Source organism: Castanea sativa, chromosome 12 (genome assembly GCF_040712315.1).
Source record: "Castanea sativa cultivar Marrone di Chiusa Pesio chromosome 12, ASM4071231v1".
Lineage (NCBI taxonomy): Eukaryota > Viridiplantae > Streptophyta > Magnoliopsida > Fagales > Fagaceae > Castanea > Castanea sativa.
The window spans coordinates 21505569-21522205 of NC_134024.1; the positions used below are offsets into that span (position 1 = coordinate 21505569).

The following is a 16637-nucleotide window of genomic DNA, read 5'->3' on the forward strand; positions in this document are numbered from 1 at the left end:
ATAAACGTGAATACATGTGAATGCGCATTTTTGTGAGTATTAGAGGAGTTTGTGCGGGGGGGGGGGGAGGTTAATCCTATGGTGTCGCACCTGGATCTCCCCACTCAATCGGGCAATGGAGGCCGGGTTGTGCCGCTCCCGTAGACGATCGTAGTCATCCTTCATGCCTTTGTTGGATTCAAGGCAGGAGATTAGCCTAACGATGCTGGAGCGGGATTTAATGTAGTAACCTACGTTGGAGAGTTTATGGGACTCGTACAGAAAGACGACATCGTGCCAGGTGAGGTTTAGACCCATTTGCTCGTTTAGAGTATCGACGCTACCCAAAACTCTAAAAACGTTTGGGAGGCACTGATCGGGACACAACTGGTGGTTACGAAGGTACTCCCTAGTTACAGGCTTCATTGGGAGGGTCATCCCACCCTCTACAAAGGCTATCATTGGGATGATAACCTCTCCCTCCTTTCTAGAGCCGGCCACGGCTTCTGCCGGACAATATTTTAAACCTACATCGCCGGGAATGTGATACTTAGCTCTGAAGCCTTCCATTCCAGAGGCGGTATCAACTAGACACTTGAATTTTCCCATCAAATATGAACGAAAGGCTAAATTCTAAAAGGGGGAATGATTATAAGGAGAGCCGAGGACAGGGTCCGAGGATAAAGGGTTAAGAGAAAAAAAGGAATAAGAACTTACAGACTTGAAGTCATGCGAGTTTCCACGGAGTTGTGTAGACAAAAGGTGATTTCTGATGTTTTGATGGGATTAGTCTCTGGAGAAATAAATGAAGGCGCAGATTCTTGAAGTGTCACGACGTGCGAGAAGCGGCCTCGAAATTATATTTGTCCCGCCCAAATTTTCATGGGATAATAAGGACCGTTGGATGCTCATCTCACCGTTGAACGTGGGGGACAAGGTATAACTTACAGTAATAAATGCGCGCGTTTTTGAAAATAAAACCGCCAAGTGTCACCCTCCGGAACGCGAAACGGTTTTCACACGTGTGGTTATTTGCAAAAAGTGTGGAGGAAGTGTTCGTTGGATCAAAACCCTATTTTTCTCCTCGGATGATGAAAAAATAGAGTTTTGAGGGGCTATTGTGGGGAGTAAAAGGGCCCAAGTGGGCATATGGGCCTTTTGGGGCCGTAACATGGAGGCCGACTCGCTCCAGATTAAACTCTATGAGTTGGCACATACGCCGAGGGTCCGAGGATATCGCCGAGAGAGAGTTTCACCTCGGACAGATCCTAGAGAATTCAAGATTTCAGTATAAAGGTCAAGGCACAACTCGGGAAAGAATAGTGGTTAAAAGGGACATCCCGAATCTTCTGAGATGCACTAGTATTAAAGAAAATATCAAGGGTAAAGGTCGCCACCTCCGCATTAAAGCGCTCGCACCTATTTCCCGCCGCATTAACGTGAGGTGACGCCCGAACAAATGGAAACTTCTAGTCACCGTTCAAAAAGTATCGTAAGTGTGAAGATAAAAGGGGGGTAAAGGCCAAAGAAAAGGGGGGCGGTAGCTAAGAAAGAAATTGAGAAAGTGTAATCTTTAAGGAAGAAGTAGAAATAATAAAGAAGTAGTCTTCGGCTCGAGTTCGAGGATATCCATTGCAATTATTGTTCGTTGTTTACCTTTATTTGTTTATAAAAGCCTGTTATCGAGCTCCCAGTACTTCAAACCTAGGTTTCAAGCCCACGCTCTACAAATTTTATTGTTTAAGGCTTATTGGGCCTGAGCCCGTGATTGTCTTTGGGTCCAGGTGCAATTGTGCACTTACAATTGTCATAGAAAAAACATAAATAAAACTTAAGTCTACATTCTTTAGTTTTGTATATCAGATTCCTCAATTAAAAGATAATACTATTTGTGTTTCATTGGTTAATAGAATCACACATTTATATTAAATTGGAAAAACTAATGTGTAATACATCTACAATTAAGGAACTATACCTACATTTTATGTTAAAAAAACCCTAAATACTAGACTAGATTATAGTGTACACTAGTAATAATTATTTCATATATTAAGTGTCTGATTAATTTTGCCAGCTTATTTTACTATTCAGTTTATTTTTACTACTATTCATGGCTCCACTGTACTTTTTGATATTATTCATGGGTCTCACTGTACTATTTTAACTAATTTTTACATTTATTTACAATATTTTCAACAAAAAGTTTTCAGCTTCAGCAAAATAAGCAGATTCCAAACAGATCTTAAATATCTCTCTTATATAATAGATAGATGCCATTAGTAGATTATATATATCTAAGAAACAAGAAAAGAAAAGAAAAAATGTGGTTTATACACGAGCCAACAGAAAGTGGATACCTAGGAGAGATTGGCACTTTTGTAATCTCAAAGAAACGTGTGGACAACCGAGCACAAATTAATTATAATACAACTTATAGAATTGATCTATTTATTTTTTTATGTATACATACCTAATATTTTTTCTTAAAAAAGAAAGAAGAAAAAAAAAAAACATATTTATGGTAATTTAGTCTGAACGAACTCGCCTAATGTGAAAAAGGCAAAAAGGCATGCTATACAGCACAATAACAACTAGCGTGTTGACACGTCAACGCGTATTCACATTTTACACACAACAACAGCTAAGTATACACGCTTTGTTACATTAGTCTGAATTGTAACAAGTCTTATTAATTAATGATAAATAAAAGGTCAATTTTAAGCTGGATAATTCAAATTCTTGCTCTTATGTTATATACTACTTACTCCTACGACATCAATATTAGAAATGGTCGTGTCTGATTGTCTTCTCTTGGACTATTATTTTGGATAATCATCCCAACGAAGATATCAATACTTAATACTTAATACTTATGACTCATTCTCAAAACACCCAATTTACAAAACAATAAATCATAGTGTACCCCCTAAAAAAAAAAAATTCATAGTGTACTTTTATAAAAAGAAAAAAATCACAGTGTACTAATTAGATTAAAAAAAAACCTTTGTACTAATTAAAAGATAAATGAATCAGTTATTAAATAATTAAACTCTAAATTGGAAAGAAAAATAACCATGGTCATTCTTTCCAAAGTTGAAGGCCTGTAAATATATTATTATCAAATCTCCCTAATTTGTGACACAATTTGTTCAAAAATATCATAAAAATTCACTTCACTTTTTTAACCCAAAAAATTCCCCAAAATGAGAAAGAAAGAAAGAAAAAAAGAAAAAAAATAATTCAAGATCATTTCCATAAGAAAAAATGCGGTATACACAATATTTTTACAATAAATTTCACAATTATAAAGTTATTAAGTCGCTATTAATTATCATTTGAGCTTACTATTGGCATCGTTTTATTATTTTTATTCGTCATTTACAACTTGCCACCTCGTCAATGGTGAAAATTTTGTTAAAAGGAAAAAGAATCTAGACTAATTGTTCCATAAGTCGAGTCGATTATCTAAAGACAAATGATATATCCACAACATTTGTATAACACTTTCATAATAAATTTGAAGTGATAGGTTGTTACGATTTGTAATTGATGGACAAAAAGATAATTTTAGTAGTAGGTTAAAATTAAAACCAATAACAATTTACCACGTATAATTTTTTATGAAAATATTGTAAAAATATTGTAAACATAATACGTATCTTATCCAAAACATAGAACCCTTTTTTCATGACTTTAAAATTAAGTTACTTCGCTTTTCGGTGAATAAAAAAACACAAAGCCTATTTTAACTCCAGTCTTGTCCTAAACCCCAACCCTAAACCAAAAAAAAAAAAAAAAAAAACCAAAACTGTAACACTCTCCTCTTAAGTCTTAACCTTAAAAAACACACAAAAAACACGTACGAACCAGCGGTCCAATAAGAAGCCGGCGATACGCAAACACAAACCCAAACCCAAACATATACACAGCACAACATATTTTCTTTTACCTCAAATCAAATCTCAGAACCTTCTCTTTCTACAATAAAAAAAACATATATAGTAAGAATATCAAAATCAAATATAATATATAATATAATAAATAAAAAAAAAGAAAACAATGTTCCCTTCAATCATGGCCTATTAGTGCCCATATAGTTTTTCCCACGACCAAATACCAAGTCCCCAAACACTCTTTTTCTCTTCTCTCTCTCTCTGTCTCTTTCTCTTTCTCTCTATTACCAAGTCTCTCTATCTGTGTTGTGTTTTTAAGCTCGTGTCTGTGACAAATACGAAGGAGTCTTTGGAATTATTATGGAATTAAAGGCCTGTTCTGCTTGTTGTAGAACAAGTCACCCTGTTTGAACAGTTCTTCTATACTACTACCTATAGATTGCTTCAAAGTTTTGAACTATTATATTATAGTCTCTTCGTTTTCATAAAAACCCACTGCATTTTTTTTTTCCCTTCATTTTGCCTAATAGTCTCGGAAAGGAGTTTTACACACAACAAGGTACACCCCCTTTTCTCTTTCCCTTTCAATGCTCTGTGATCTATTTTCTTTTTCTTTTTTCAGCTCAAAAAAAAAAAAATGTAGTAGTAGTACTGAGATAGTGTTGTTATGGTCTGTTTGGTTGCTCAGAAAATGAGATGAGAATTCTTTTGGATCTTAGATTTCTGAGTGTTTTTTTTTACTTAGTTTGAGGATTTTGAACTGGTGATCTTGTCTTATGGTCTGTTTGGTTGCTGAGTATTTGGATTTTTTTTTTTTTTTCAGATTTTTAGGAGGAAAAAAAGAAAAGAAAATTGGATCTCATGTAGTAGTACTTCGTAGTCGTTTTTTTTTTTTTGAAATATTTTGGAACCAAACAGAGATTTTAGAGATTAGAAGATGATCTGTTGCTTTACCACATTTTTCGGATTTTTTTTTTTGTCTTAAGATTTTGACGTAGTGTAAACTGTGTCAAAGGTTTTGTACCGCTAAAATTGGTCTGTTTGGTTGCGGGAATAAAAATGTAGAACAACAAAAAAAAAAAATTTCACTTTGAATTTTTGTTTCAATTAAGGCATATTTAAGATCTGGTCGTGGGTTTTGTTGTGGTGAATTGAAACTATGCTGATGAATTTGTTGTGTTTCTGAAACAACAGGAACTTGGGATAGTTGCAGTTAGTGTTTGACTATGGCGTCCAAGTCCTTTCACATGAGTAGATCAAATCTATCGACGTCTTCTGATGCGGTTTCTGAATCTCTTAACAAGCCTCCATTGCCTCCAACTGTGACCTTTGGCCGGAGAACTCCCTCCGGTCGTTACATCAGCTACTCCAGGGATGATCTTGATAGTGAGCTTGGGAGTGGTGAATTCATGAACTATACAGTACATATACCGCCAACCCCTGATAACCAGCCTATGGATCCAATGATATCGCAAAAGGTTGAAGAACAATATGTGTCGAATTCACTCTTTACAGGTGGGTTTAATAGTGTTACTAGAGCTCATCTCATGGACAAGGTGATTGAGTCTGATACAAGCCATCCCCAGATGGCTGGTGCAAAAGGCTCTTCATGTGCAATTCCTGGGTGTGATGCAAATGTGATGAGTGATGAGCGTGGCTCGGACATTCTTCCTTGTGAGTGTGATTTCAAAATATGTCGGGACTGTTATATTGATGCAGTGAAAACTGGGGGTGGGATTTGTCCAGGGTGTAAGGAGCCTTATAAGAACACTGATTTGGATGAAGGAGCTGTGGATAGTAGTGGGCGGCCACTTCCCCTTCCTCCGCCAAATGGGATGTCAAAAATGGAGAGGAGGTTGTCGTTGATGAAGTCAACAAAGTCGGTGTTGATGAGGAGTCAAACTGGGGACTTTGATCACAATCGGTGGCTGTTTGAAACCAGGGGGACTTATGGATATGGGAATGCCATATGGCCAAAGGATGGGGGTTTTGAAAATGGGAAAGATGATGAAACTACTGAGCCAACGGAGTTGATGAACAAACCGTGGAGGCCACTTACACGGAAATTGAAGATACCTGCTGCCATTATCAGCCCATATAGGTATGGTCTCTGTTTCTTGATTGTTGATGCTGTCTGTTTCTTGATTGTTGATGCTGTTGTTATTCTCCTTTAGATCTTATTTCTTATAATGGGAGAATTCTTCTATATAAAAGGATGTTTGTCAAATTTTCAACTGACATCCTGCAACATTTTCATATCGTCCAATCATGTATAAGTAGTGAATGTTAACGAGAAGGCATACAAGGACATGCATGCACACATGCCTTGCGCATGTGCGGACACGTCCCCAATTTGAAGTATAATATGATGTTAAACTACTAAAACTATCAGCTTTGTGATTCCTAGATCAAGCATGTGTGTGTGTGCATGTATAAATTATTTCTCTCATGCTATCCTTGTGTGTAGAAGATCATGTCCAACCATCCTAGTCAAGCCATGATAGTCTCATACTATCATATTTTGAGGATAATAGTTGGTGAAAGTATTTATTTCAATGGATACACTGATATTTATTTTTTGGTTCATCTATGCAAATCAGTTGCTGATAATGTAACTTTTGATTTTCCATGTTTATCTTTGCAAATTGGACCTTCATGATAAATAAAAAAAATGGTTGAAGGAAGTATATACAAGTTAAAGTTGCCTGAGTATCTTATCCTTTTATTTTTTCTATTTTTATTTGCATTGGTGCCCTATTGAAATCAACTTTAATTTGGTCTATTGCTAGTGAAGTCTAAATAACTAGTCTTAAAAAAAAAAGAACTACATCTTATGTCTATGAACTGTTTAGATCCCCTCTTAATATGGATCTATTTATAACGTGCTTTATCACTTAAATATTCTTGAACCAACAGCCTAGTTCCTGTAATATATAATGTTAAATGTAGGCCATAATTAAGGGCCTTAAAAAAAGACATCTTTCTGAGTTTTCTGTAGAATTTATTTGATAAGTTCCTTTTGTCATTTCCTTCATCCTCAGACTGATCAATGCCTTTTGCTTTATTTTGCATTGGTATGCAGGCTTCTAATTGTCATTCGTATGGCTGTTCTTGCATTGTTTTTGATGTGGAGGATCAACCACCCCAACAATGATGCAATGTGGCTATGGGGAATGTCTGTAGTTTGTGAGATATGGTTTGCTTTTTCTTGGCTGCTTGATCAACTTCCCAAACTCTGCCCAATCAATCGTGCTACAGATCTTAATGTTTTAAAGGACAAATTTGAAACACCTAGTCCCAGCAACCCCACTGGAAAATCTGATCTCCCAGGCGTAGATATCTTTGTCTCTACTGCAGATCCAGAGAAAGAACCACCACTGGTCACTGCAAACACTATCTTATCTATTCTTGCAGCTGATTATCCAGTTGAAAAGCTTGCTTGCTATGTTTCTGACGATGGAGGTGCACTTCTAACCTTTGAGGCCATGGCCGAAGCTGCAAGCTTTGCTAATATATGGGTTCCATTCTGTCGTAAACATGATATTGAGCCCAGGAATCCAGAATCTTACTTCAGTTTGAAGAGGGATCCTTACAAGAACAAAGTAAAGTCAGATTTTGTCAAAGATCGTAGACGAGTGAAGCGTGAGTATGATGAGTTCAAGGTCCGGATCAATGGCTTGCCTGACTCTATTCGCCGCCGTTCAGATGCCTATCATGCTCGGGAGGAAATCAAGGCCATGAAGGTTCAGAGACAGAACAGGGGCGATGAACAAGTAGAGGGTGTGAAGATCTCAAAAGCAACATGGATGGCTGATGGAACTCATTGGCCAGGGACTTGGTTGCAATCTTCATCTGAGCACTCCAAAGGAGACCATGCTGGTATAATACAGGTATTTCTATGATCTCTTTAGTTTGTATTGATAGTTGGCCTATCAGTTTTTGGTTGGCCCTTTCTCTATTTATTGACTAGATAACTTAGATTAAGAAAATAAATGACAAGAGGACAAAAGTAGACAGAATAAGGCTGAGTTCTTTTCCCCTTAAAATGATACAGGTGATGTTGAAACCTCCCAGTGATGAACCACTACTCGGAATTGCTGATGATACCAAGCTTATTGACGTCACTGACATTGATATTCGTCTCCCGCTTCTTGTTTATGTGTCTCGTGAGAAGCGTCCAGGCTATGATCACAACAAGAAGGCTGGGGCCATGAATGCCCTGGTTCGAGCTTCAGCCATTATGTCCAATGGCCCTTTCATTCTCAACCTTGACTGTGACCACTACATCTACAACTCCCAAGCTATGAGGGAGGGCATGTGCTTCATGATGGACAGAGGAGGTGATCGCCTTTGTTATGTTCAGTTCCCCCAGAGGTTTGAGGGGATTGATCCATCTGATCGATATGCCAATCACAACACTGTTTTCTTTGATATCAACATGAGAGCCCTTGATGGGATTATGGGCCCTGTCTATGTCGGAACTGGATGCCTCTTTCGAAGGATAGCCCTTTATGGTTTTGATCCACCTAGATCTAAAGAACACCACCCCGGCTGCTGCAGTTGCTGCTTTGGCCGTACCAAAAAGCATTCCTCAGTTGCAAACACCCCAGAAGAGAACCGATCTCTGAGAATGGGTGATTCTGATGATGAAGAGATGAACCTCTCTTTGCTTCCTAAAAGGTTTGGAAACTCAACTTTCCTCATTGATTCCATCCCAGTGGCAGAGTTCCAAGGTCGTCCTCTTGCAGATCACCCAGCTGTGAAAAATGGACGCCCACCTGGTGCTCTCACTATCCCCCGTGAGCTTCTTGATGCATCAACTGTTGCGGAGGCAATCAGTGTTATCTCATGTTGGTATGAAGACAAGACGGAGTGGGGACAACGTGTTGGTTGGATTTATGGGTCAGTTACTGAAGATGTGGTCACAGGGTATAGGATGCACAATAGGGGGTGGAAATCGGTGTATTGTGTGACCAAGCGTGATGCTTTCCGAGGAACAGCTCCTATCAATCTTACCGATAGGCTCCATCAGGTCCTGCGGTGGGCTACTGGTTCAGTTGAGATTTTCTTCTCCCGCAACAATGCCCTTCTTGCCAGTCCAAGAATGAAGCTTCTGCAGAGAATAGCATACCTTAATGTTGGCATCTACCCCTTTACTTCCATCTTCCTGATTGTATACTGCTTTCTCCCAGCACTCTCGCTTTTCTCTGGCCAGTTCATTGTCCAGACCCTCAATGTCACTTTCCTTGTCTACCTCCTTGTTATCACTTTGACTCTATGTATGCTTGCTATTCTTGAGATTAAATGGTCTGGCATTGAGCTAGAGGAATGGTGGAGGAATGAGCAGTTTTGGTTGATTGGAGGGACTAGTGCTCACCTTGCTGCTGTGCTTCAGGGACTTCTAAAAGTCCTTGCTGGGATTGAAATTTCTTTCACTTTGACATCAAAATCAGGAGGTGATGATGTGGATGATGAGTATGCTGATCTCTATGTAGTCAAATGGACATCCTTGATGATACCACCAATCACAATCATGATGGTCAACTTAATTGCTATTGCTGTTGGATTTAGCCGAACGATATACAGTACTATACCACAGTGGAGCAAGTTAATAGGTGGTGTTTTCTTCAGTTTTTGGGTCCTGGCTCATCTCTACCCTTTCGCCAAAGGGCTGATGGGACGAAGAGGGAGGACACCGACCATTGTTTTTGTATGGTCAGGACTCATTGCAATCACAATATCCCTCCTTTGGGTGGCAATCAGTCCCCCTTCTAGCACTGATCAAATTGGAGGCTCATTCCAGTTCCCCTGATAGGTCATTTTTTCCTGTCAACTCGAATTTGTTCAGCAATATTCCTTCATTAAATTATTTCTCTATCAAAAAGGCAATCTGAATGGACTAGGTATGTTCTTTTTCTTGAGCCCATTTGAATGTTTGGAGCTTTTAGCAATCTGACTAATGATGGATGGGAGCAAGAGAATGGGAAAAACTGTGGTTTTCCCAGATTTTGTGATTGTTGTATGATGTCTTATATGGATTCTTAATTTAAACATCTCATTTTCACCTCAAGGGTTAGGATAATTTAATTCATTCTTCTGTATAATTCGAAGTTCATCTTCTTTTGTTACTTATTTATAAATTTTAATTTTCAAATTGGTGGTGGCATTTTTGTTGTCATCTGATCTGGAAATTCTAGATTGGACAGAAACATTTGGTCTGAAATTTGGATGTAGCCTGGAAGTCAGCTTTGATTGCAGTTTGTAATCTGACCACTCAAAATTATATCATTGTGCCCGAGGTAGGCCTTAGTGTTAGTGAACCTCCTCTTTTGGTGTGAGCTTCTGAATATATTCTTATAATTCTAGTGGAATAGTTGGGCTAAAGATGAAAATTATTCCATACCTAATAATTCCAAAAAAAGAAAAAGAAAATAATAAACACTCTCGGCTTTATTAACTTCGTGATTATTTATTTTGTTGTTCCTAGACTGGTCCTTTGCCTCTAATCATATTTTACCATTTTAAATTGTTAATTGTCAAATTGCACAAGTGCCATCGAACTATTATCTAGCTGAAAAAAAAAAAAAACCCTAGTTCATCTATAATGGTTTTAGGGTATTTGAACAATGCACTAAAATAGGTATATCATATACAGTTCTAGAATACTCTTCCCCTGGAAACAAGAATATGTTTCCTATGCGCAAAAAAAATACTTGATTTGTAGTAAAATTTTTGGGTATTAAGTTGTTTTTGTTTTATAATTCAAAAGTTGCAATAAAGAAGAATACTCTTTCCCTGGATGCAATATATTTCCTATCCGCAAAAAATTCTAGTGAGTTGAATGTAATTTTTTGTTGAAAACTTATTTGCTTAGTTGGTTGAGTATATAATGAAGTTTTAAAAAGTTGTATATAAATAAATAGAGAAATGATATGTCCACAACATTTTTACAACAAATCTTAAGTGGCAGGTTGTTACTGGTTGTTATTGTTGGGGCAAAAAAGTAATCTTAGTGTTAAGTTCAAATTTGAACCAATAATAACTAACCACCTATGATTTGTTGTGAAAATGTTGTAAAAATGTTGTGGACGTAGCACCTCTCAAATAAATAAGTTAAAAAGTTAAATGAAAGTTAAGAGTGTCTCATGTCATGTTTGCGATTTGAACCTTATCTCTCATTCTCCCACTATTTACCAATCTAAAAAAAAACCTATTTTCAAATCAACACTCGGTAAAAACAATTTTGAGTAACAAGCTTGAAAAATATTAAAAAGTGGAACTTGGAACTGAACAAAGCTGGAGTTGAGAATTAGTGTATGACTATCTAATTACGTTAAATTTTGGAGTTAGGCTGCCGAGATCAGTTGGCAGAATCATTGAAGTCAATCACAGTGATTCTGCCCTGCTATTCAACCTCACACAAATTGGAAAGGAATTCTTCAAACCTTATATTGTATAGCCCAAAATGTAGTGGCAAGTGGTAACAAACTTCAACAAGAAAACCTATTATGTAAGTCCTACCCTTAAAATAGTCCTACTCCAATACATGCATGCAGGAAGTGTGAAACCCAGTTGTTAAGCAAGCACAGTGGCATGTCCAAGCTAAACTCTTTCTTTTTTTCCTGAAAGATTAGCTAACCTCCCCAGTATCTGTCACAAACTCATTCGCACCCCCTTCATATTAAGAGAGATTTCATCACCCATCAAGCAGAGAATGACCAACATGGCAGCCTTAATCAGATTAGCAATTCTTCTAGGAGCGCTTGTCTCAGCGGCCACCCCCATTACTTATCCTGTAAGGAACCAAAACCATGAACTTCTTGATGCCATTGCAGAGATGCAAAGAGCCAACTACTTCACCTTTGTCACTCTAATCAACATGGTCTCTCTTGACCAAAGAATCCAAACCAATGTCACTTTCTTGATGCCCAATGACCGGATGTTATCAAGGACTTTGATGCCACAAGGCACTGTTTTCGACTTCTTACTCCGCCATTCAATCCCATCACCTCTGCTTTTCGATTATCTACAGCATATCCCTACAGGTTCTATCATACCTAGTTCATTGCCGGACTACATGCTCAAAATCTCAAACAATGGTAGGAGAAATTTCTCTCTGAACAATGTGAAAATCATTAGCCCAAATATTTGTTCAGCAGGGTCTTCCATTAGGTGCCATGGCATTGATGGAGTTTTGTCACTAATAGTGATGCCAGAGAATAATAACACTTCTCCTCCCTCACCTTCTTGCTCTAACAGCTCAAGTCCTCCTGTTGCAGAGGCTAAAGCACCAGCTCCATCGTTGCCATTGCCGACAACACCAATTGGTGAACTTAATCCTACTCCAGCAACTGCCCCAACTCCAACTCAACCAAATGCCAAGCCACACAAATCAGGGTCTTCTCCATGGTTGTCTCATGGAAGAATATTGAAATTCTTTGTGACCTGTGTGATGGTGTTAATAGTGGGGTCTATCTAGTGTACTATAATTTTGAAACCTTTGCAGTACTAACTAAATCAGGGATGTTGAAAGTTTGCACATGGGCCAACTAGTTATACAATTTTCACAATGAAGTCCTTGTTTTTGACTTTTTTCTTTGGCCTGAACAATCAAGTCATTGTTGGAAAACGCCAATATGCAATTATGCACTAGTCTTATAATATGTATCGGCTACTATTTTGAATTTAGCAATAGCTAAACAAAAACCAATTCACTCCAAGATTGAACTGTTTTTACCCTGGAATTCCATTCAGAGATCTCTGGCCCTCTGCTGATTATGGCACTGATGTATTTGGAGTAACTCATGGCTTTGCACTTGGTTTTTAGGGCCTGTTATCTGTCTTAGGTTTTTGGGTTCTTCTGGTTTGTTATTAGTTTAATATCTCCATTTAAGTTATCATGATGATGTTGTCTTTGTAAGTCACTTTATAGACTCGTGTTACTGGTAGTGTTATATACTATGAAACAGGGGCACGAGTATGGGTGCGATACGGTGACATGACAATTGTTGAAAAAATAGACTAATAAAGTGAATACATGACTTATATATGATATTTAGAAATCAGACTATAGACAAAGAATAAGATTTAAAAGGGTGTAAATAAAAATAACTAGATGAGTGTTTAAGATAAAAACTAAAAAAGAAATAAAAGATAAGTGTCCTTGTGTCCCACAATTTTTCAAAGAAAATAAAGGACATGGCTGGGACGCGAGTGCAAAAGTGTCCCCAAGTGTGTTCCGTATTCGACATAGGTATGACAACTTAAATGAAGTGTTTGTAATGTCTAGGTTATATACATACATACATATATATATATATATATATATATATATATATTTATAATATGAGTAAATATTTAGTATCCCAAGAATAATGATCCTTCCTCTTATATAATAATCGGTCTCACTAATCAGGAAAAAACTTATGTACAGTTTCTTAAGTTCTTAAATTAATTTTAGGAACATGGTGATTTTGACCAATGCAACGAAAATATTGTTATCTTTTCTAATTACAACTAAATTCAATCATGTGATTCATTGTTTAATAAAATTGCATGATTGAATTTAATTGAAAAATCTAAGGAATTGTGTCTAAAAAAATGTATTGAAGTCCCCCCCCCCCCCCTTTTTTTTTTCTCTAAAGCAAAATATCTAAGTTTTTTTCCTTTTTTTTTTTTTTAAGGCCAGAGAAGATAATCCAATTCTATCATCCATAGACTAATAGAGCCAAACCACTTAAGAAAGAGTTGTTTTAGGTCTATTATGGGCAGAGGTGAAGTTAGGGTGTGCCATGGCCCCCCTAGCTTTTTCAATTTTCCATTACAAATACAAAAAAAAAAAAAAAAAACAACAACAAATTATAGAAAAATGTAGTTATTGACATCTCGTATTTTACAAGTTAGGCCTTTTAACTCCTCAAACCTTTTGAATTATTCTAGAAAATCCCAAAAAAGGCCTTCAAAATTATAATTTTTGTTCAAAGTTTTGAATTATTAAAGAAAAATGCCCTTTAAGCCCATTTTTAGAAATCAGCCTTTGGCCCCTCCAAATCGAAAACTCATTTTCTCCATTAACAATTCCAAATGGTAAATACCAAAAAAATAAAATACTATAGGTTTGTGGTTGTTGAATAATATATGGTAGGTTAGTGTTGTTTGTTACACATTGATGCTTTATATTTTTTCTTTAAGGAACTGTACAAAAGTTTTATACACTGTGCAATCGTTTGGATTTTAGATAGCTCTTAAATAATTATTTACCCTTCACTGTCTACCATTTTTTTAATTAGTTATATGGAAAATCTAAACATCCATATCTAAATAATATATTTTGAATTATGATATGCGTCGGTGAGAGCTTAAAAATGAACAATTTATGTACTGTTGATAGATTAATTAGACTTGTACTTAATTTTGTTGTTTTAACAACAACTATGAAATGTGTATTTTCAACATCAAACTTATCAAAACAAAGATTCTTACCAAGATTGAAAATGCATTTTCAGTTATTTTTATTTTTTATTTTTGAGAAACTCAGTTATTTTTTAATGTGTATGCAGAAAGAGAGATTGCTAGAAAACTTACTTTATATTAACTTTAACTGTAAATAAAATTAGTATCATAAAAGAGTGTATGACACAAGTTGAACTTAATTTATAAAATATTAGTTTATAATTTTTTTACTCAAAAAAATTTGTTATATTTAAGGCGTAAATGCACTTTTAGTCCCTACATTTTGACTCTATTTTTATTTTGGTCTTTACATTTTCATTTCACCACTTTTAGTTCTTAAACCAATTAACGCGTGTTATTTTAGTCCCTACTGTCACTCAACTAACAGAAAATGCTGACGTGGCTAACGGAGGGATTAAAATATTATTAAAAATCCACCGTGGCACTCATTACCCATGCCACGTCAGATTATAATTTAAAAAAAAAATTAATTTCTCAATTTTAACAAAAGAAAATATGAGTTAAAATAATAATTTCTCAATTTAACAAAATAAAAAACAGAATTTAAAATTAAGAGTAACATGAATTAAGATCTAATTTAACTTGAACAACAACACAAACCCAATTCAATATCATTAGTTAACCCATCACATACCCAAATGTTAACAAACTCAAAATACCCAAATATGAACAAAATACCAAACCAATTTACAACCACAATATTAATCAATATTAACACACCCAAAATAAATAAAAAAATTTGAACACATGGCTGCCATGCGTTTGTATATCTCCCAATTCCCAATTTCTAAGCATTAATAGATGGGTTGGATGCCACATGCACGTTTTTAATTAGATTTTTTTGGAAAAGTAAGTTCTTCCCAAAGAACATTCATATGTTCTCTCTCTCTCTCTCTCTCCCACAGAAGCCGATTTTCATTTATGGAATTTTAGTTTTCTGGGTTTTTTTTTGGTGGTTGGTTCGGGCTTATGGATTTATGGGTCTTTGATCTTTCTCTTTTCCTTAATTGATTGAGTGCTTAAGAATGGGACTTCGTCTAGATCAAATCTAAAACTCGGGCTCACTTCAACAATGGAGCTTTGTGGACCAGTAAAGGCGGCCAACCACGTCGAAATCGAAGGCTTCGACACCTCCACTTGAAGACTCGGATTCTCAGGTTCAAAATCTCAGATCTTCGGTTATGGTTTTAGTTTTATATAGGTTTGGGTTCTCAGTTTCATATGGGTTTGTTTGTATTGGGAAGTTGCAAGGATCGGTTGGGTTTGAAGGGATCTTGCTCTAATGGTCTTTGTTTGTTTTGAATTTTTAGTTCTGAAATTTATGGGTTACTTTGTTTTCTAGGTTTGATATTTGTGGGTTTGCTCTAGACCTGCTGTTGGGTTTATGTTTGTGTTCTTACTGGAGATCGGTTTGTGTTTGGTTTAAATTGATTTTGTGTTGGTTTCTCGGAAAGATGAGAAAATATGGGCTTGAGCTGTGATCCTTTATATCTGGGCTTTTTGGTTTGAGAAAATCTGGGTTTTTTGGTTTGAGAAAATCTGAGATCTGCTGTTGGTTTTGTGTTTGTGTTCTTGCTGGAGATCGGTTGTGTTTGTGTTCGTGTTCTTATGTTTGGTTGACAAGAAAGGGCATGAAAATGTGAGAAAATCTGGGTGTTCTTATGTGTTCTTATGTCTAAAATCTGGGTTTGTGTTCTTTAGTATTCTTGTTGAAGATGAACACATATCTAAACGGATGTATACATTTTTCTTTTGTTAAAATTGAGAAATTAATTTTTTTTTAAATTATAATCTGACGTGGCATGGGTAATGAGTGCCACGGTGGATTTTTAATAATATTTTAATTCCTCCATTAGTCACGTCAGCATTTTCGGTTTGTTGAGTGACGCTAGGGACTAAAATAACACGCGTTAATTGGTTTAGGAACTAAAAGTGGTAAAATGAAAATGTAGGGACCAAAATAGAAATAGGGTCAAAATGTAGGGACTAAAAGTGCATTTACGCCTATATTTAATTTGACCCTCCTAAATTTTTTTTTCTAGCTCCGCCGCTGATTATGGGCTTTTAAGTTTTGTATTGTCTAGTAGGTTATCCTCTGTTTTAGGAGTTGCTCCTACTTTGGGTTTTCACTTTTCAGTTAGATTATTCTCCTGTTTCCTCTAGCTTTTTCAGCAATGCGTTCCAATTGTATTTGTTAAGTTATATTAGCTAAAACCCATATGTGGGCTTAGACCCATAGTAATATTTTAGTTGTTTTACTAGTCCCTACGGACAATAATAGCAGTCCTTGTA

At 36.3% G+C, this 16637-nt stretch overlaps 1 protein-coding gene across 1 annotated transcript; it reads left to right on the forward strand.

Annotated features, from left to right (window-relative positions):
• Positions 1-4105: 4105 nt before the first annotated feature.
• Positions 4106-10026, forward strand: LOC142619309 (cellulose synthase-like protein D3). The gene is made up of 4 exons (XM_075792371.1): positions 4106-4431; positions 5067-5973; positions 6955-7762; positions 7927-10026. Exons 2-4 carry the CDS (start codon positions 5099-5101, stop codon positions 9682-9684), a joined length of 3441 nt encoding a protein of 1146 aa, XP_075648486.1. The 5' UTR covers positions 4106-4431; positions 5067-5098; the 3' UTR covers positions 9685-10026.
• The last annotated feature ends 6611 nt before the right edge of the window (positions 10027-16637 follow it).